The 23,414-nt window shown below is 36.8% G+C and overlaps 2 protein-coding genes across 4 annotated transcripts in view; both read left to right on the plus strand.

Moving 5' to 3' along the window:
* The window catches only part of LOC106877526 (RING finger protein 17), a 34,515-nt gene extending 31,261 nt beyond the window's left edge, over nucleotides 1-3,254 (plus strand). For both annotated transcript variants that reach the window (XM_089341976.1, XM_089341977.1), the window contains exons 39-41: nucleotides 174-303; nucleotides 1,231-1,393; nucleotides 2,457-3,254. In XM_089341976.1, coding sequence (XP_089198102.1) covers nucleotides 174-303; nucleotides 1,231-1,393; nucleotides 2,457-2,573 — 410 coding nt within the window. In that variant the 3' untranslated portion in view covers nucleotides 2,574-3,254. The remainder of the gene's footprint in view (nucleotides 1-173; nucleotides 304-1,230; nucleotides 1,394-2,456) is intronic.
* A 6,448-nt stretch (nucleotides 3,255-9,702) lies between these two features.
* Nucleotides 9,703-22,112, plus strand: LOC106877540 (uncharacterized). Of its 2 annotated transcripts, none has more exons than XM_014926465.3 (10): nucleotides 9,703-10,854; nucleotides 12,390-12,441; nucleotides 13,052-13,210; nucleotides 14,052-14,182; nucleotides 15,783-15,900; nucleotides 16,200-16,345; nucleotides 16,854-16,907; nucleotides 17,363-17,435; nucleotides 18,722-18,826; nucleotides 21,280-22,112. In XM_014926465.3, the coding sequence occupies exons 1-10, from the start codon at nucleotides 10,576-10,578 to the stop codon at nucleotides 21,876-21,878; spliced, it is 1,716 nt and encodes a 571-aa protein (XP_014781951.1). In that variant the 5' UTR covers nucleotides 9,703-10,575; the 3' UTR covers nucleotides 21,879-22,112. The 2 variants fall into 2 exon arrangements, with proteins under 2 accessions (XP_014781951.1, XP_089198105.1); XM_089341979.1 differs by lacking the exon at nucleotides 9,703-10,854 and adding an exon at nucleotides 11,859-12,042.
* Nucleotides 22,113-23,414: the final 1,302 nt, after the last annotated feature.

Genomic DNA, 23,414 nt, shown 5'->3' on the forward strand with positions numbered 1-23,414 from the left:
CAGCACAGGAACCAGTCAAGTGGCACATATATATATATATATTCTTTTATTCTTTTACTTGTTTCAGTCATTTGACTGTGGCCTTGCTGGAGCACCACCTTTAGTTTCAGCACATGACCTCAGATCAAGACACTTGCTATGCAAGTACATCTCCAGAACATATTCTGTTGCAGGTAAAGCATGTTGCTGTCAGTTTACAGTGGATGACTGTTGGTACCGAAGTGTTATTGCTGATGTTAAACAGACCGATATGTTGGTTCTCTATGTTGACTATGGGACGTCGGAATATATTGATAGGTCAAGGTAAGAAACTTTTCAAAACATTCTCTTTTATTGGGAGTGGGAAGCAGAAGGCAGATTTTCTATGGCTTGATACCCTTTCTGTTGCCAAGCTTCACCTGTTTTCAAATAAGGTAATATTTTCTCCATGGATGGGTATGTTTTCAAGAAGATTGGTAATAGATGACAATCATACGAGATCAAGGCAAAGAGACACCAACCCATACTTAAGCCTGCATACACACACACACACACACACACACACGTTCATGTACATATATATATAGTGTATATAAATTACAGTATGTGTGTGTATAATGACTAATACATTTCCACAATTCTCAACCGATTTTCACCAAACTGTACACACACATCACTCATGTCCTGCAGATGGTCATGCACTATAACATTTTGCCCAGAGCTCCCACATAAATGGACATAGGTTTTTGTGTGCAAGGTCTTCCATACTTTTTTAATCCCTTTATAAAAGTGGAAGGATTTTGTCTATTTATTTATTTCAACTGCCACCAGTGACAGTGATTAAATTGACTAGGAATACTGAATGCATACATTTCCAAAATTCTCATAGATAACATAGATAAACAATGTTGGAAACCAAAACGAAATGCACACACACACACACACACACACACACACACACACACGCAACCGGTTTTGAACTTCCATCTACCAAATCAGAAGGCTTTGGTTGGCCCAGAGACACCAAAGTGCCATGGGGTGAGGCTGAACCCAGAACCAAGTGGTTGGGAAGCAAGCTTTTTAACCACCCAGCCATGCCTGCATAGAGTTTGTAGTATGTGACATGGTTATCCAGTGAGTGAGAACTGCATGGTTTGTGTCCAGTTAGTCTTTTCTTTTTCTCAAACGAATACTTACAATGTCTAATGTTTCAAGCTCTTAACAGTTAATTATGATGTGGAAATGTTTCAGGATTCGGGAAATCTCACAGAAGTTTCTAAAGTTACCCTCACAGGCTGTGCGCTGCGTTGTGAAGGGCATGAAGCCCTCAGATGAATCATATCAGTGGACTGAGGAAGCAATGAAGGGTGTTATTGATTCTGTCGTTAACAAAGAACTTGATGCAGTTTTACAGGTGAGGCTAATATGAAAGAGGGTTTTGCTGTGTGTGTGTGTGTGTGTGATTATGTAAAAGACTGTAACTGTTTCAATTTTTGGACCAGATGATGTGTTGTTTTCTTGAGCAAAACACTTCATTTCATGTTGTTCCAGTTCACTCAGCCGGCAAAAATGAGTAATCCTGCAATGGACCGGCATCCCATTCAGGAATTTATGTGTCATGAAACCAGGGAAACCAGCCCTTATGAGTCTAGCATGGCTCAAGAAGAAAACTTTACCTTACTTATCTTTTAAGCCCTAACACATCTTTTCTCTCTTTTCCAACTGAGGGCACTATGTATCTCCACTACAAAAGGTATTCATTTCTGTTCTATCATACTTTAGCCTCTTATCACCTGGCATAGAGACTCCTCCCTCAGTTCTACTTCCCCACTCTGTTGTGAGGTCTTGCAAGTTACTTGGTAACCTCACTGGTGCTGGTGCCACATAAAAAGCACCCAGTCTATCAGGTGGTTGGTATTAGGAAGGACATCCAGCCTTAGAAACCATGCCAAAGTAGGCAGTAGAGATTGGTGCAGTCCTCTGATTTGAAAGCTCCTGTTAAGCTGTCCAACTGGTACCATCATAGGAAATGGTTGTTAATGGTGAAAGAAGCTTTGTGGAATGTGTAATATTAGTATGTATGAGTGATGTAATACAGATGAGCTGAGAGAAAAACTGGGTTTAGTAGAAACCAGAAATGGTGTACAAGAGAAGCTGTAGCATGAAAATTGTTGAATAAAGAAGAACTAGGAGACTTCAGTGGAGGGAAATTTGAGAAAGAGGGGATAAACCAGAAATGGGTGAGAGCTGATCTCATGATGTTGAACTTCATGAAGGAGATGAAAAAAGGGACACTTCAAATGAAGGCATGGAAAATCAAACAGGAAAACGATGATGTTGATGATGATGATAAATGCACTCAAGACAGTGTATGACTGTCATTAACTCTAAATGTGTGGGTGTGTGTATGTGCATACATAATTACAAACGATCGTATGGCTGTTGAATTATCATGCATAATTATTTCTATTTTTCAGAAGACTCAACAGCCTTGGCATCAAGTTCAGCTGTTTGACCCAGCTGCAGGATCTACCATTGCTTACCAAAGTGTTATAGATTCTGAACTTGTAAGCTATGAAAGGGACTCCCCATAAGAAATTCTCTCTTGTAGGCGGGGAATAAAAGTCACATTTGGATTAAAATGTCAAACAGTTCTTCCCTGTAAAGGAAACTTGTTTCAGAATTCAAAATACAAAAAATATAACATCAAAAAGTTTCTCGAAAAGTAACTAAAAAGAATTTGAAATGAGAGGGAAAAAAATTTCATTCAATTAGAATGTTTAACTTTCCCTGACAACATTTCTGGATATAAGCGTTCACTTCTGAACTGGCAAAGAGAATGGTGTTTGTTGTATATTTATTTTTAATTTGATTTTGTTTAATTTGGAACATGAAAGTTAAAGATCGTTGCAGTATTATTAAGTTAAGAGGAATTAACCACTAATCTGACATAATAAAATAAAAGAGTTTATTTTATATTGAAGAGAGGGGGAGACATTGGTGGTTATTCCATCATCCCTTAATGCTAATTCTCAATTTTTAAAAGGGTTCCTTTCTCCTTCCTTTCGAGAAAAGGAACCACTTCACAAGTCAAAAACTGGCGTTTCATTACTCGATTACTCTCTGTCTTCCAGATCCTAATATTATTGCATAAACTCATGTTATCCCTAATTGACAAAGCCTGTGATCAAAGAGGATCTTAAAGAGATTAACACGTAATACGAGAGTAAAACGCAAAGCTTGACCATTGACATTTCAACTTTAAGGGAGATAACTTTGAATTTCCTTTTCAAGCAAAAAAGGCATTGCCATATTTTGTGGAATGGTTTTGGTTAAAATGTTTCTTTGTGTGTGTGTGTGTGTGTATGTATGTATATATATATATATATATATATATATATATATATGAATATGTGTATATAGATATGTGTATGTATATATATACACACATATATATATAGATATATGTATATATATACATATATGTATATATATAAATGCATAAATGTATATGTGTGTGTATGTATATATATATATACATATATGTGTATGTATATGTGTGTATGTATATATATATATATATATATATGCATATATATATACATGTGTATGTATATGTGTGTATGTATGTATGTATATGTATATATATGTATATGTATATATATGTATATGTATATATATGTATATATATATATATATATATATATGCATATATATATATACATGTGTATGTATATGTGTGTATATATATATGAATGTGTATGTATATATATATATATAAAGAAAGTTATCTGTGAAATTCTTGATTTCTCTATATTCTAATAAAACAATTCCTGCAAGCCTTTGTGAATAAAAGAAAAAAAAAACTTTTGGAAGGAAAAATAATTTGTTGACTTTATTTGTTGTCATCATCATCTTATTGTTGTTGATGTTTATGTTGGCATCATTGTTGCCTCCACTTCGCCATCTTTACAAAGATCAGATGGAATTTATCAAGGTAGGTTTTCTGTGGCCAGAAGCCCGTCCTGCTGCCAGTCCTCACCTGTTTCCATCATCGTTTAACGTCCGCTTTCCATGCTGGCATGGGTTGGACGATTTGACTGAGGACTGGTGAAACCGGATGGCTACACCAGGCTCCAATCTGATCTGGCAGAGTTTCTACATCTGGATGCCCTTCCTAACGCCAACCACTCCGAGAGTGTAGTGAGTGCTTTTTATGTGCCACCGGCACACACACACACATCGCTTGACAACCGATGCTGGTATGTTTACATCCTCATAACTTAGTGGTTCGGCAAAAGAAACCAATAGAATAAGTACTAAAAGGGGGTGCTCCAGCATGGCCGCAGTCAAATGACTGAAACAAAGTAAAAGAGTATATACACATGACAGGTTCCTTTTAGTTTCCGTCTGCCAAATCCACTCACAAGGTCTTTGTTGGCCCCTGGGCTACAGTAGAAGACAGTTGCTAAGGTGCCATGCAGTGGGAGTGAACTTGGAACCATCTGGTTGGGAAGCTAACTTCTTACCATAGTCATGTCTGCACCTAGCCACACACAGATACGCACACACATAGAATGTCATTCTCCATGAATGGACTATCGCATGTTGTCACAAGGTTAACCCTCTCAGATGTCACTGATGCTTACATACATATATGTGTAAAAATATATAGTGAATAAAAATGACCAAAAGGAATCGAAATCGTTTGGGATATATACCAAAAAATCAAAATACAAAAAGTTCCCAAGAAATGGGGACGTTTATCCGTGGAAAGAAAAACCTACGAAAAGACCACGGTAAACTCGGGCAATAATGTTATATTTTAACAAATTTATTTACAAAAAATGTTGTTTAAGAGGTACCCTTGTTTGCAAAGGGCCCCAAGCCACGCGCATTCACACAACCAATCTTGACCATGATCCTATTGAGTTGTGTGCTTTAAAAACACAAACGAAACGAACAGAGAGTTACTGTTCGAAAGTTCAGTTTCCTTCTCTGGTTTGCCACCAAGGAGGCTACTGTACAGTTTTTTACATAAATATTTTTGACATCCCCCTACCGCATTGGGGTAGAGGGATTTTAGTGTGTGTTACAATGTCGGTGAAATATGGTAAATTTTGATGTGTTCTGGCAGTGTTTGTATGGGTGGTTGCTCGTTTATGATTTACTAGAAATATATTTATATAATACACACACACACGTGTGTGTAGGAATATATGTGAAATATATATATATATATATATATATAGATAGATATAGATAGATATAGATATAGATATAGATGTATACATTTGAGAAATTTGAAAAGAAAATACGAAACTGGTTATTTCTTCTAAAACAATGTCAGTACACACAAAATTTTATAAAATTTTTCAAACATGACGATTTAAATATATTCTTTAACCTTATAATACAAGTCTTCTGTAGTTTTTTTTTTTTCATTCTATTTTCTCTTTAATACATTTATATATATATATACACATATATATACTTAGTGCGTGTGTGTGTGTACAAAATAAGTATAGGTGACAAATCTATGGAAGTTGTCAATTCTTATGGGAGACATTACAAGTCTAGAGTAAACATCAATGATAAACAAATCAAAGATGTAATATCACATGGTATCGATTTTTCTTATTTTCAATCACTGGAGAATTCGACAACTCTCATTAACATCCCTTAATTTGTTTGTCCACAAATTAATCAGTATGTAGTTTCAGAAGTTATTTATTTTTTTAAATTTAGGGATATTTTCTTTGCTGTTTCTTATTTTGGTCTTTTGTTATTGTTTTATATATATATATATATATATATATATATATATTTTAAAACTTGATATTTCATTTTAATTCTTCGTAAACAATGGTGAAGTCGTTAAACTTTGGAGTGCTGGGTGTGTCTTGGAAAAGGGAATGTGGAAGCATGACGGAGGTGATGTTGTGTATGGTAAATACATAGATCATGCTGTTCAACAGACAAATACAGTAAAAAATATAGATGCGTACTTGTCTGTCTGTCCGTCCGTCCATCTGTCTATATGTATGTACTCTTTTACTTGTTTCAGTCATTTGACTGTGGCCATGCTGGAGCACCACCTTTAGTCAAGCAAATCGACCCCAGGACTTATTCTTTGAAAGCCTAGTACTTATTCTAACGTTCTCTTTTGCCAAACCGCTAAGTTACGGGGGACGTAAACACACCAACATCGGTTGTCAAGCGATGTTGGGGTGGAGGGACAAACATATACACACACACATACATACATACATACATATATATATATATATATGTATGACCGGCTTCTTTCAGTTTCCGTCTACCAAATCCACTCACAAGGCTTTGGTCAGCCCGAGGCTATAGTAGAAGACACTTGCCCAAGGTGCCACGCAGTGTGACTGAACCCGGAACCATGTGGTTGGTAAGCAAGCTACTTTACCACACAGCCACTCCTACGCCTATGTATGTATGTATGTATACAATCATCTCCATGAATTAATTCTTTTATATATTTCAACATCTCTCCTCCATTGTTAAACAAAATTGTTGAGTTTTATGGGATTTCTATCCAATGTGTGTGTGTGTGTATATATATTATATATGTATGTATGTATGTTTGTATATATATATATATATATATGTGTGTGTGTGTGTATGAATAGCCGCCTGACTGGTGGCATGTAATAAGCGCCATCCAAGCGTGATTGTTGCCAGTTCCGCCTGACTGGCTCACATGCTGGTGGCACATAAAAAAATGCAATGAAAACGAAAATTAACAATAACAGTGAGAGCGAGAAGCAAACAAGAAAGTTTCATCCATCATATCTGGAAAACTCCTCCATCGCAACCACCACCATATCTCTCTCTATATATATATTGTTTTATTCTTTTACTTGTTTCAGTTATTTGACTAGGGCCATGCTGGAGCACTGCCTTTAGTCGAACAAATCGGCCCCAGGACTTATTCTTTGTAAGCCTAGTACTTATTCTGTCGGCCAGTCCCTTTTGCTGAACCGCTAAGTTACGGGGGTGGGGGACGTAAACACACACCAGCATCGGTTGTCAAGAGACACAGACAAATAAATACATACATCCATCCATATATATATCAAATGTATATCAAATATATTTATCAAATGGATGTGTTATAAAATTATTCCGCACAACATACAGGAAAAAGGAGAAGGAGAAAGTAGTTTCTGGGACGGGAAAGTAGGAAGATGGTCAGTAAAGTGTAAAAATTTACCTGGAGGAGTTTTTTTGCAGAGAAGACAAGAAATTCTTTGAGCAAGGAATAATGGATCTGCTTACAAGATGGCAGAAGATACTGGAACAAAATATTAATTATATCATTGATTGAATTAAATTGGTTTGTACTTAAAACTTGTGGTTTATTGGAGTAAGTAGCAGACTTTGAAATAAGTACTAAAGCTAAATTGTTTTACAAAACACTTCATGGCTGTGTTCCAGCATGACAGCAGTCCGGTGACTGAAAATAAATAAATATAACATGAGAAGAAAGTGAGAAAACGAAAGAAAAGAGAAGAAAAAGAAATATTACCTGAAGAATTGCAATGTGACCTTGTTTGGATGACAGGAATTTTCAGGTGGGAAAACTTAAATTGTTGATTCTTCAGGTAGGATATCCTACAAGATATTAAATTCCCAGGTATGTAGAGAGAGGTGAAAGGATCCACAGGAGAGCAGGACAGACATATATCTCTGATGCATCACCACCAGAGCCATCAACACCACCATCTACCACCACCACACCACCACCACCACCCATTCCACCGCCGCCGCTGCCACCACCGTCACTACCACTCACCAGATAGAGAAATAGACAGACAAACTTACAGACAGATGGATAGCTAGATAAATTGGTAGATAGACAGACAGACCGACAGATAGATAAATAGATAGATTGACAAATAGACTGACAGATAGACTTACAAAACAGACAGATAGTTAGATAGATAGATAGATAGATTTGTGATCTGACAAGGCTAAAAATGAAGGAAAACCAAATGAATTGGAATTCAAATAAACAGTAGCTGGATGACATGACTCTGGCTGAGTCTGTTTTTAGGGAACTTCAGTAGGTTACTCCATCCTTAAAGCTTTTGGGGCTGAAAGTGAACCTGTCCAAGTCTGGGGCGATCAATGTGAGCCAAGGTGGGGCCAAATTTCAAGATCCTGTACTCAATATCCTGTCTGTCTTGGCAGGGGCTCACCTGACCCCTAAGGATGCTGTCTGTGTCCTTGACTTCCCAGTCCTCTTGAAAGCCATAACAGGGTGCCTGGAGGCAAAGCTTACAGACTTGTCCAGGATGACTGAGAGACTACTCCTCATTGATGTGCACCCGACTCTTTTTCTCTCGAAGAATTGCTTTGCTCTGCCAAGAATCATTTTCTCACAGCGCAGTGCACCGTCCCACCCTCGCAGAAACCATCTTTGATGACTTTGATAACACCATCTAGCACTGTGCCAACATGATTTGCAATGTCAGCTGACGAGAGGCCTAACTGCTTATTAGATTTGGTGTCCTGGGTCTCTGGTCTGCAGTGGACCTGGCTCTGCTGGCCTATTGCTCCTCACTCCCCTTCAGTTGCACCCCTCCTTGGCAAGATACCCTATGGGATAGCTGAACCTGATGTGGCCTAGGTACTGGAGTCAGCCTTTGCTGATTGGACCACTGATGGGCTTGCTATCCCCCAGAATATGGATGACCAATGCAACTGGGACGACATCTGATGTAAGTCCACCCTCAAGCAGTTAGAGGAATTCCTTGCTAAGCAACACCTTGCCTGCCTCCATTCCACCACGCAGCCACATAGTGGTGCATGGCTCAATTCAGTGCCCTTCTCGTCTACCAGTATCCTTCTAGATAATAAGTGCACCCATATTGGGGTCACCCAACTCCTCAGCCTCTGCACAGTAGACAGATTTGGCCTGCTTTCTTTATCCTGCTGCCTAAGCAAGGGCTAATTCCCTGACATGCTACTCTGAATGATATAATCAGAAGGGGCCTTGATGTGGTTAGCTTTCTGTCTCAACTTGAGCTTGCAGGTCCCAACCACAGTGATGGTAAGGGCCCTGATGGGATAACCCTCATCCCATTCAAGGGAGGCAGATCCCTATTCTGGACATGATCTGCTGAGACACATTCTCCAGCTCCATCTGCCACAAACCCCAGTGATGCCACCCATAACATGGATGAGAGAAAGATGAATAAGTACAAGAGCCTGGCTGCTATCAATTTGTGCCAGTCGTTATTGAGATGTCAGGGGGTTCTAAGACCCCATACTACCAATTTTCTCCACAAAATAGGGACAGTGGCAGCCCTTCAGAGAAATGAGCCCACAAGGTAGAGTGGTTCCTGCAGCAAGTGTTGCCGGCCATTTTCTGTGTCAATATCCTCACGTTCACTACCACAGGACACAGCTGAGCACCCCACTTGTTCAGTGATGTGTAACACTTCGCCCCCCCCTCCTCCATCTTCCAATGCTTTACTCCTCCACTTTTCTCCTTTTTTTTCTTTCTTTCCTTTTTTTTTTATATCTTTCAATGGTGTTTACTAGGAAATAAAAAGAGAGAGAAAAGAAAAATAAATAAATAAACTTGTGTAAAGGATCTGTAAAAAAAAAACTCATCCCACCACACCTTCTCTCTTGCCTAGTCACACAATACCACCACCATCGCCACCATCACCATTCCAACCCACTGACAACAAAATATGTGTACCACACCTCACATATATCCTGGACACTCCTTGACAAACAAATGCTGCAGCAGTGGTGGCAGGTGTGGTGGTGTGAAGGTAGTAGAGGCGACAGCAGCAGCAGCAGTAATTGTAGTAGTAGTTGTAGTAGTAGTAGTAGTAGTAGTAACTTCTTGATCTCTCTTTGAAGGGAGAATCTAAGGAAATTCAAAAGTAGTTGGGAAAAAAACAAATACAAGAATAAAGCAAAAACGAAAAAGAAAAATGGAAAGGAATAATAACAACAACAATAACAGCCTGATTAAGGAAACAACTGCCAAGCAGTAAGTTCGACCTGTTAGAAACAGTAGTGAAATCTTCAAAGCGGATTCTACCATCTTCACTGGCATTCCGTCCTGAACAACGATGAGGGTTCCAGTTATCTGGATCAACCGAACAGTCTGTTTGTAATATTAACGTACAGGTGGCTGAGTACTCCACAGACATGCATACATTAACGTAGTTCTCAGGGAGATTCAGCATGACACAGAATGCGACGAGGCTGGTTCTCCCCCCTTTGAATTACAGGTACGTCTCATTTTTGCCCGCTGAGTGAACTGGAGCAACGTGAAATAAAGTGTCTTGCTCAAGGGAACTGAATGCCGCCGGGATTCTGAGCTGAATACCTCAACCTGCAAAGCCATGCGTTTTTAGCTTTTTAATAAGTGAAATAGAAAGAGAAACGTGTAGAGATGTTTACTAAATCCAAACCACCACAGCTACAACTAATAACTGCTATTACAGCTGATATTGACAGGAGAGTAAGGAGCATTTCTTACATGACACCTCAGTTTAGGAGACGACTTACCATAAGGGATATTCAAAAAACAAAACGATGAGCTGTTGTGATGTCCATTATGCTTTTAAAAGAATAAAATGTAATAATATAAATAATAGTAACAATAATGATGACGATGATGATGATGACGATGATAATAATAATAATGGTAAAAATGACAACAGCAGCAGCAGTACTAACAAGATCTGGACCCTGAAACCCCATGGCTGGACACTGGTGGTTTCTCTCGTTCTGCTTTTAATGGCACAGCTAGGATCAGCAGGAACTTGTGACAATCATCATAAACGATTTTCTCCGTACCCTTGCAGGCAAATTGTAAGTAGATGAGTAAACAATTAGCTGTATATGCATGAGTGTATATAAATGTGTGGGAGTGTATATAAACATGTGTGTGTCTATGTATGTGTGTGTACACGTGTATGTGTTTGTGTGTGTGTATATATACACACTGTGTTGAGTTTATATAGGAATGTTCTATAAATAATACACTTAATATATACAAACACACACACACAAATACATATGTACATACACATACACACGCATACCAAAACAATCCGAAACCGGTCCCTGTTTAAGAATGCTTTTTTAGGTGATTTTAAATGTCTTGCCCGCTCACGTTTTTGGTATGCTGCTATATTTCATGTTGAGAACAATTTAGGTCTTAATAGACACAAGATGTGATCTATTTCTAGCGCATTAATTGTCCACGTTAGTGGTCGACGTTATTTTTTTAAAATGTACCTTAATCCCCTGAGATTGCAGATAATATTTCTGAATCTCTTTGATTCTTTAGATGTGCTGGCCTCCTGATAATTAATCGATATTAATTAATATATGAATAATTACCAGATTTTATAATAATATTTTATATATATATATATATATATATATATATATATATATATATATATATATATATATATATATATATATATATATATATATATATATATATATATATATATATATATATATATATATATATATATATATATATATATATATATATATATATATATACACACACACACACACACAGGTGCAGGAGTGACTTGTGGTAAGTAGCATGCTTACTAACCACATGGTTCTGTGTTCAATCCCACTGCATGGCACCTTGGGGAAGGGTCTTCTACTATAGCCTCGGGTCGACCAAAGCCGTGTGAGTGGATTTGGTACACAGAAACTGAAAGAAGCCTGTCATATATATATATATATATATATATATATATATATATATATATATATATATATATATATATATATATATATATATATACACGTATGTGTGTATATGTTTTTGTGTACCTAATCGTTTAGATCACCTGTGTTTGTCCCCTCCCCCGTTGACCAATGCTGGTGTGTTTACGTCTCCGTATCATCGATCAGTTCAGAATAATCAAGCTGAGTGCTAAGTTCGTGTTCAATAGATTTCATAGCCAATCCACAAAGACTGGTTCACGTTCGTGGTACAATGTAGTATTTTTACAAGAACTTTTTCAGGTGCAACGTATTATCGTTTTATTTCTTGAAATTCTCCGTTAACATAGATAGTTTATTTCTCTTTCAGCATCTTAACCAAAGTAAATAGATGACTCATCTACGTACTTGGATCTTAACATAGGGCCCCCTCAACCATGGAGGCCCCGTACAACCACAGGGGTTGCAGGGGTAGCAATGGCCCAGCTTTCACTTTATGTGCATTTGCACTGTCTGTTTTAACATTAACGAAAACATCTTCCTGTTTTGTTTTTTTTTACTTTCGTTCATACACACTTTCCTTTATCACGCGCACACACACACAAAACAGCAAATTTGTTCATTGTTTTCTTCTTTTCCATTTTTCACAGAAACGCACCAAAGAAGACCTGACATTCGACTGCACCGTTTGCATCAGACCTTGTATGTTGATTCTTTTTCATTATTCAATACAACTTTGCTTCTCTCTTTCTCTTCCACTCTCTGTATATATATATATATATATATATATATATATATATATATATATATATATATATATATATATATATATATATATATGTATGTATGTATGTATATATATATATATATATATATATATATATATATATATATATATTACTCTTTTACTTGTTTCAGTCATTTGACTGCGGCCATGCTGGAGCACCGCCTTTAGTCGAGCAAATCGACCCCAGGACTTATTCTTTGTAAGCCTAGTACTTATTCTATCAGTCTCTTTTGCCCAACCTCTAAGTTACAGAGGCGTAAACACACCAGCATCGGTTATCAAGCGATGTTGGGGGAACAAACACACACACACACACACACACACGTATATATACATATATACGACGGGCTTCTTTCAGTTTCTGTCTACAAATCCACGATAGAATGGGCACCAGGCAAATGGCTGAAACAAGTAAAAGAATAAAAGAATGTATGTGTGTGTGCATGCGTGTGTGCATATGCATGTATGCATATATACATTTACAAATATACATATCTACACTTCTCTCTCAACTTTACATTCCAGACTGTAACAATTCTAAAAAACAGAAGAAACTCCAAGAATTTCCAGAATCCAACCTTAAACTCGAAGGCATCAATATTTATGATTATGAATTTAATCCTGAAATCTATGACAGTGACTTAATTCCAACTCTCAACTTAACCATTTCTCTGCCAAAAGGAGGTCTGTATATTCTTTCTTCACTTGTTCTTTTGTATTCTTTTATTCTTTTACTTGTTTTGGCCAATTGCCTGTAGCCATGCTGGAGCTCTGCCTTTTAGTCTAACAAATCGACCCCCAGGACTTATTCTTGGTAATCTAGTACTAATTCTATCGGTCTCTTTTGCCGAACCACTATGTGCACTAATATACGTAATATTAGTCTTACTTTTCCATTGTCCATCCATGACTTACAATCTACCCTGAAGATTTATATCAGAGGAACTGGAAGCAAGAGTTGATGCCAGAGATGCCATGGCAGTGGCGGCATTATCATAAATAACATTTATTTATATACTTCCAGATATATTCATATTCACTCGACATTTTGGCACAGGGCCAGCAATCTTGGGGGAAGTGGGCAAGTTGATTGCAGTAACCCCCCTCCAACTCAAATGGCACTTATTATATTGACCCCCCCCCAAAAAAAAGACGACAAACAACGTTGACCTCAGTGAAATATGAATGTTGAATTTAATGACAGACAAAATGCCACTGTGCATTTTGTTGAGCATGTTAACCCTTTAGTGTTTAAACCGGCCATATCGGGCCCAATATATTCTACATGTTTTTATATTCAAACTGGTGATATCTAGCCTCTCACACCTGACCTACATTGACATTCTGAAAATAAACAATCACATCATTGAAACCTCAAAGCTATAAGATAATGCATGATTAATTCAAAACAATTTGAGTGAAAAAGTATTACATTTAACAGAGTAATCTGAACACTAAAGGGTTAATCATTCTGCAAGCCTGTGGCCTTGTCACTTCACTAAAATATTGGTATTTACCCTTACAGAAGCATTACTGCATACGAACGGTGTCCGTCTCGATATATGGAGCTTTGCCAATGGTTCACATTACAATTATCCAGGAATTTGCCGTTATTTACGATTTTCAAATGTTCAATTTAAGCCTGACAGTAAGCTGGTATGTTTCTTTCATTAAATTGTAGTGCCTTTTTTTTGTTTGTTTGTTATTATTGTTTTGTTTTGTTTTCTGGTGACCAATTATGGTTGTCACAACTCCTCAATAGAACCCCAATCTCCTAATACCACGAAGACTGCCTTGGTGCAATAGGTGAGCTCTTGGGAGAGGCTCTATCCCTTAGAGAAACAGGGCAAAAGATATGCAGTGATATATATACATACACACACACACACATATATATATATATATATATATATATATATATATATATATATATATATATATGTTCTTTTTTTCTTTTATTTTCCATCTACAAAATTCACTCACAAGGCTTTGGTCGGCCCAAGGCTATAGTAGAAGACACTTGCCCAAGGTGCCATGCAGTGGAACTGAACCCGGAACCATGTGATTGGTAAGCAAGCTTCTTACCACACAACAACACCTGTGCCTATATATATATATATATATATATATATATATATATATATATATATATATATATATATATATATATATATATATATATATATATATATATATATATATGTATATATATGTATATATATGTATATATATATATATATTGGAAAATGTGTGAGATCCCTGATACAGTTGAATATATTTGAAAAAAGAAAAGAATAACTTCACTGGTAGTTCTAATCAGTTTAATTTATTATTTTTTTATCTTTTAATGTTATAAATTATAATTCATAGGTCTAGTAAGTCCTTTGTTAACTTGGGTGCAGAGACTTTTTTTTAAAAATTCCTTGTTAACTTTCCTTGTTTTTTTTTTGGAGGCTCCCAACTACCCACCTCCCAATCAAGTATCTTGTGTTGAACATTCATTACTTTCTTTCAGCTATCATTCATCAACGGTCTTTCACTCCCACACTGATTAACAAACCCCACCAAAACCCCACCCCAAACACACCCAAGTCCCATATATAGAATCACAAGCCCTGAATCCTAAGATCTGTTTGGCAATGAGGGCAAGAACTATGTGAACTGTGAGGGGCAGTTGACAGTGTTGATCCACCATATTAGTTAGTGTGATGTGTGTTGGTTTATCATTGTACTGACATTCGAGCAGGATGGAGTGTGTTCTGTGTGAACATAATAATTCTGCGATAGGTTATCACAGATAACCGCATTCAAATATTTATTTGGATAATACTATTTTACACCTGACGTTAAGTTCTTTAATGAGTCCAAATTGGTAAGCTTGAACTGTTTCAGAAATTCTTTTGAAGTTGGACTGATTCCAAGTATTGCATGGATTGTTCCCAAAGGAAATATGGCAGCAGTAGCCAGGATTGTCTTTTCATCTGTGTGGAAGTAAGAACAGAGAGCTTTAATAAATGGTTTATGCATATCTTTGCATGTTTTTTTTTAATTTTATTTTATTTTTCATTTTCTTCGTCAGTTTTGGTTTTTAGGTGGTTTTTAAAATCTCTGTGCTGTGTAAAGTCAGATAAACCAAATAAAATTAAGATTTATTTTTACAAGAAACAGCATCAAGTCAAAAAAGATTTAGCTCTAAAAAAAAAAACAATGTAAGTTGTGATTTGTCTATCAATAATTTGTTTGTTTTTTCGTGCAGGCATTGCTGAATCACAATTGCTTCTGGATATCGAAGAATAAAGTAAATATAACATACTTCATAAAAATATCTCTCTACCCAAGCACTCAGGAAATTGTCTATGATGCAAAGATTATAGGTAAGCCAGATGAGGTTTCAAATCCTTTTGTATTCATACTAGCTATATGAACTGTTTTGTTTTTAACCCTTTAACATTTAAATCAGCCATATCGGGTCCAAATATTCTTACCTGGTTTATGTTCAAACTGGCCTGATCTGGCCTCTCACACCTACCCTACAATGTCATTCTAAATATAAACAATCACACCATCGAAATTGCAAAGCTATGAGATAATCCATGATTAATTCAAAACAATGTGAATGCACACACACACACACACACATAATATACAACTCTCTGTTCTTACTTCCACACAGATGAAAAGACAATCCTGGCTACTGCTGCCATATTTCCTTTGGGAACAATCCATGCAATACTTGGAATCAGTCCAACTTCAAAAGAATTTCTGAAACAGTTCAAGCTTACCAATTTGGACTCATTAAAGAACTTAACCATATACACAGTATGTCGTTTTAATTCACTTTATTTGAATAAATCTTTTTATCATTTATCTCTGACTTGCTGAAACCACATGACTAAATTATATCAGCTCCCGACTTACCACTAAATCCATATTTTAAATGTAAGTGCTAAAAGCTTTCCCTGACTCACACACACACACTCACAGGCTACGCTCTTACTACTTGTCAGCTCTCATTAGTTAAAAAATATTTTTGTATAAAAATTGTCATCTGATATTTTCCCTTTTACCAGCTTTCATACTATAAATTAGATAACACACTCACTAGATTGGTGACCTCTATAAACGGACACCACACCACAACCTTATCCACCTGAGCCAGATATAATGTCGTTCAGCACTGAAAGAAATCACAAATTGCTGTTTGGATATGTTCCTTCTACAGATATTCCCTCTCCATGATGCTTTTTTTTTTGTGTGTGTGTGTATGGATTATGCATGGATTATTTAACAGTATGGATTATAAATTTCTTTATCTTTCTCTTTGTAGACACAGAACTCAGTCTTATTCAGTAATCTTGATTCTGGAAAATATCAAATAACTGTAAGTTATCAATCAATCAATCTCTCTCTCTCTCTCTCTTCGGTTCTACCATCATCTAACCAGTCTGTAGAGGCTCCAAATGTAAAAGCATGATGGTTTACATATATGGTAAATGATATAAACTTGCGTTTGTCGTAATTTCTTATATATAGATGTAGGCATGGCTGTGTGGTAAGAAGCTTGGTTTCCAACCACGTGGTTCCGGGTTCAGTCCCACTGTGTGGCATCTTGATCAAGTATCTTCTACTATAACCTCAAGGCGGCCAAAGCCTTGTGAGTAGATATGATAGACGGAAACTGGAAGAAGTCCATCCTATATTTGTGTGTGTGTGTGTGCATGTGCCTTTGTGTTTGTGAGTCTTTGTGTCATCTCTGTGTTTGTCCCCTACCACCACATGGCAACCTGTGTATGTATTTAATTGTATAATTCATCAATATAAACGTGTTCTTTTCAGATCCATTCGAGTCAGATTAATTCCAAAGATGGTCTTCTTTCTGCTATTATTTACATCAAAAGACCCCCTGAAAGTGAGTATGCATTTCATTTCCTTTCATAGCTTTTCCATTCAATCATATATTTTGTGACTGCTGCCGTTTTTTGCCGCCCTTCCTTTTTATCACCTTTTGGCCAATCTAAAGATTACAATCACTGTTAAACAACTTATGTCAGCAAGCTGATAACTAAAATCTTCATGGCATTGTTTATTTTTTCCACTGTGCTCGAAGAACCAAACCAATTTCCCTTGATGCTTTGCAGACTCACCAACAGTAACAGCAATGCTGTATCAACTCCTTTGCAGGAGTAACAAAATTGCAGGAGTAAAACTCCTTAGAAGGAAAACATGCGTACCTGAGTGAGGCAGAAAAACTCCTCAATAGAGGGGATAGGAAGACCAAGCTTGCTATCCCTTCAGATTTGATGGAGAAGACAGCCAGAAGGACCATCGTATAATTTCCAGATGTCCTTGGCCTGGTAGTGCTACTGGAGGGTGCTACCGATTCAAGATAAACTCTACAGGGACAGATGTGCTTCTTCAAAGTGTGTGTAGAGTGACGAAACCATCCTGCATGTCCCCGTTCAGTGTCCGGGCATTACTGACTTGTGGGGTTATGTTGAACAGCTGCTGTCACATGTGAGACGAATCCATCTGCCAGTTGAGTCTGTAGTGACGATTGCACAGCCATCCTTCTTCAGTTGAGTAGGTAAGGCAGTTTTCCTTTTCCTGGTGGCTGTGGTGAAAGAGGTTGTTTGGTGGACAAGGCTGAAAGGCGTGAGGAGAGATACATTCCTCTTCAGTAGAACTCGCATTGACTTCTTCAAGTGTCACTCGAAAAGGAAACTGAGAGTGGAGAGTGAAGTGCTGTCCTTGAGTGAGTTTATTGAAAGGTGAATGAAGGTTGCGAAAATGGCAAGAGTGGATGGTACCTCTCTAAGTGTAGACCTGTGAGTCAGAGAGAAGGAATTGGAGAGGGCACTTGCTCCTGGGGTTTCAGGGAAATCTCGGACAGTAGGTTTCCTCGATTATCCCTAGAGGCCTTCCTGTATCAGGAGAGCCACATCTCTGTCATCCTTTCCGCCACTTTTTTTTTAAACCTTTGCATGCTATGAATGTCCCTTCTTTTCCAGTGTATACCCTATATACTTGCTTTCTTTCTTTCTTTCTTTTTATCATTTCATTATATGTAAACCCCCACATTTCATGTCTGTCTTTGTAGTGTCCCCCTCATCCCTCACCCTTGTGGCAAATAAATGAAATCATCATCATCATCATCATCATCATCATTATTATTATTATTATTAATTTAATCTACAGAATTCCCTTCTCTAATTATCCTGCTGTCACTGCTGCTACTGATAACAATTACATTGCTTGTAATCTGTCTTCTCTCAAGAAAACATATTAAATCCATGCTTGTAGGTAAGTGGTTTATAGTTTTATATCTTAAATCCATTTTCAGGGAGAGTAATCACCATGGCCCATGGTAATAATGTGACCACTGACTGGCTGGAGAGAACTGTTCTGTGTCCGTAGAAGGTTAGCTGTGATATGTCATGCATGAGTGTCCACAATCGTTTCTTGCTTGAAGTGGTCAGTCTGAATGCTCAGGGTGGCCTGATCTTAGCGATCTGTGTTCTGCAGGTGTCCAAGGCAGCTTATGAAATCGAACCAAATTCGATGACTGGCACCCGTGCCAGTGGAGCTCTAACATCATCCGAGCGTGATCATTGGATATGACCTTATTTTGTTCATTTTAAAACAAAACTGTCCGACAAACAGGAGCATGAAACTCTGAGTAACAGTTTTGTGATATTTTTGCTGCTTTTTAATAAAGTATGCACACACACACACACACACACACACACACAAACTTTTGCCTGGTCATTTTTGGTGGTCGTCTCACATCCTCTCCTCTCATTCAGAACCCCTACAACAAAATATAATGATTAGGTATGGAAATGATTCCAACTAGGCCAATGTTTCATCTGTAAAAAATGCAACGTGAAACATCCACTTATTAAGTTGGCAATTAGTAGAAATTTACAACAGTTTACAAAAGTGGCCAAAGACTTTTGCACAGTATTGTGTGTGTGTGTGTGTGTGTGTGTGTGTGTGTATGTATGTATGCATGCAAAGGTGTATGCATATTTGTATTCTGGGTATAGAAATGTACTGAAATGATTGTTATTGTACAAAACAAACAATACGACTTTTGCTGTCATAAATCAAATTCATAGTTAACTTCTTTATTAGAAAATGCTAGTCCTGACGTACAAGATTACTGTTGTGGAACACAATTATTATAAGTAGGTTAGTGACAAAATAAAGAGAAATATTCAGCTAAAACCTGTAACACCTTGTGTAAAAAAATTGTGTCAGGCAAATGAATAATTAGCTTACCTTTTGTTGAAAGCCCACTTCCGTTTAAATGAAAGCTGAGTATATCGAACAGATATGACTAAGTGGTAAGACATTTAATGGCTTAGAGTTAGATTCACCCTCTTCGATACCCTGCAATTTCTGAACCAGGGGCCCTTTACTGGATGCAGTTTAACCCTTTAGCATTCAGATTATTCTATCAAATGAAATGACCGCAGTAGTTCTCTAACTGAACTGGTTGATCCTGGCCATTGACAGCTTGTATCTGTTCATCCACTCAGCATTCAGTGAAATTTGTCATTGATTCCAATAAGTCTGTTTGTTGAAATAGTTCACATCCACTATATTGGAATCCCATGATTTCAACATATCCTAAATATATATATATATATATTTGTATATACTTGTGAGAGTGTGTGTGTGTGTCTGTGTTTCCTTGTCTTGATATCGTGTGATTGTTGTAAATGAATGTTATTATTACCAATCTTCTACAAAAACTTGTCTGCTCATGGGGGAAATATTACCTTTTTTGTATCTACATCATACTTCTTCCTCACTTTTTCGAATTTCCATTCATTCTTAAGTTCTCCATTTCTTTTCTTGACAAGTATTGACACTAATTGTTCAAGGAGTTTATATCTTCAGAAATTCTCCATTTTTACCACAGTTGTTTACTACCTCTTCTATCTGCCATTGCTCTGTTCTCAGTACTTCTCAATCCCATCCTTTCCACCACACTCCTACTAGTAGCCTTGATCAGATTGTTTGTGTGATGTTCTTTGTTTCAATGTGTCTCAATACATTATTGACTTTATTCATCTCTTGATTTAGTCTCCATTGGTTAACCTTCTTAAAGTCACACACAAATTTTGTCCCTTCTGTATTTAATAGATCCAAAATTCTTTCTATTATTAATTGATCTTCATTATTTGAGTAGTCACAGATTGCAATTCATGATATTATATTCCTGCAAACAATTGTCCATTTCCTCCACTGTACCACTTTCACTTCTCACATGTCCAACATCACCCGACATCCTTCTTTTAATAGCTTCTTGCTCCAATTTTGTTAACCATCCATTCTTTTGTATTGTTCTTGTTTGGTCACATAATCTCTGTTCAGTAATTTCGAACGGTTCCATTGCCTTCCATTCAGTGTGCTTTCATTTATTGTACCCTCTGACAGGCATGCCATTGACATCCACTGGCAGTAACACTCCATAACCATCATGTTTACTCCACCTATGCCTTATTATTATTATTATTTATTTTTATAACATGCTTTCACTTCACTACCGAGCGCAGCTCTGTTTGCCTTGGTATGTGCTGTGGTTTGCTGTGATGCTCTTATGGTTACTGTATTGAGTGTTTTGCGTAGGATGTGTGCAGTGCCCAGTAGTGCAATTTTCTGTATGTTATGTATATATTTGTAAGTCCTGGTGTTTTTGTTATGTATTTGTCTGAATATTTATTATTATTATTTTTTTTTTCCAGGTCAAAAGACATCAGGCACTGTACTCTTAGTGACTTTTCACGAAGATTCCCATGATGAACAACTTACCCACATATTGAAAAATGTTTTTGAAAAGAACTTCAAATGGATTGTAGACACGGTTGATGCAAAAGAACACTCCCGTCTGAACAACTATCCCACTTTCCAAGAGCAAGCTATTTTCTTTATCATGCCATCTCATTGGAAATGCGATGCAGATTCAAGAGAAATGACAGCGATATTTGTTTTCAATAGTTTATCTACGAATTCTTCTCTGCCAGCAGCTGTTATCTACCAACAGGCTAAGACAGATATACCGAAATGCTTACATAAACTACCAAAATTTCATATCATAGAAGACATTATGAAAATATTTAAGCATGTGTATAAAACATATGATGTACATAGCAAGTGTTTATCTCTTGTCAAACTCATTTTTTCGCCTGTTCATCAAGACCAAATTTATAAATGTTCCACTTGGAAAAAACTGAAAGAATCCATTGAAGGATTGTCAGACTCTGAATGTTTTTGTGAAGACAAAGCCACACAGGGGTCGACGTTATTGGCTCCCCACACATTTCAGGCCTTGTTCCTAGAGTAGAATGAAAAAAAAAAACAAAAAAACTCGGTGGCATATTGGCTCCTATTTCTAGCAATCCATGTACTGTCTTTTTCACCGTAATGATCTCTATCCTTATAAAAAGCAAAGTTTATTATTTGTGTTCGTATGTTGAGCTTTGAAAACACTAAATATAAAAAGGAAAGTTTCTTTGTTTCTACATTGACCAATGAAAACACTCAATAAAATTGATGATATTCCAGGTTTTTGACCATTCCACAGATAACTGTGCACTTATTTTCCGAAAACAGAATGGTGAGAGAGTAAATTGGTGGTGTATTGGCTCCTATTTCTAGCAATCCACGTACTGTATATTTTTTTTAATAGCATGAGTGAGATTATACTATTAATGGAAAGAAAATACCGTAAATCCTCGAGTATAACACGCAGGAGATTTTTAGTGGGGGGGAGCTGTACCTCTGAAAAACCTAAACCTTGTGTATAATACGCACCCCTTCTCTAACTTGAGTCAAGGAGGTCTATATAACATCCTTGGTTTGTAAACATATATACAGTACCGTCCTTTATTATTATTGTATATATAACAATGCAAACGTGTAGCTTTTTTGTGGACTTTGCTTGCAGAAAATAAATAACAGTAATAACGTCAGTGAAAAATAAATATTAAGTAAATTGGCTTTCACATAATTTATCACTATCAGTTACAAAAGCAAAAACATTTATTCAAATCCTTCAAATTCAACGTCACTTTCAGCATCAAATAACTGTTCCATTTGTTCCTCCGTAAACATGTCAGCATCATTGTTCTGTAAATCTTCGTCATTGTCAGATTCAGAGTCAACATCAGAAGATTCACTTTCATTTATTTCATCTTTCCATACAACGTTATCCTGAGTACCATCCAGTGCAGACGATATACATTTGATAAAACTTTTCATAATAATCTGGGGATCAAGTTCATTCCATGCATACACGATCTATTTGCATGTCAAAGTAATGTACAAGTTTAAGTCCCGCTTATAAAAAACCATAGTAAAGACCCACAGTAGTTCAAATATTTAATACTGGTATTTTTAATTAAGTATCTATTTGTTTGCCACGGTAATGATGCAAACTGCCAATACAAAGAGCATGATGAACTACTTAGAGCTTAACTATTAAGCTCAACTAGTGCGTAATTAAGCCAGCAACACCTGGTTAAACAAACACTCTCGCGCATACGTAATACAATAATGGTGATGATCTTAACTGTTATAGGGGAACGTAAATATGTTTGCAAATTGTCTTTGTTACATGTTATTCTGTGTTCTGAATACTTTTGTTTTAATAAATGCTGCTTACTGCAAGTTATGGATGAGTCTTTTATGACTTCATTGCTTTCAGGCTTAGCTCAAGGTATTTCCGTGCCCGACATCACAAAATGCGTCTGAATAAACATTGCCGGTCAGCAAATAGAGACTCGGACATTGCTTAGAAAATATTTTTCATTTTTAACCGCATGTATAGTACGCACTAGGGATTTTGACCTTTAAATTTTGGGGGAAAATGCAGATTATA

Source organism: Octopus bimaculoides, chromosome 25 (genome assembly GCF_046866305.1).
Source record: "Octopus bimaculoides isolate indiv1 chromosome 25, ASM4686630v1, whole genome shotgun sequence".
Classification (NCBI taxonomy): domain Eukaryota; kingdom Metazoa; phylum Mollusca; class Cephalopoda; order Octopoda; family Octopodidae; genus Octopus; species Octopus bimaculoides.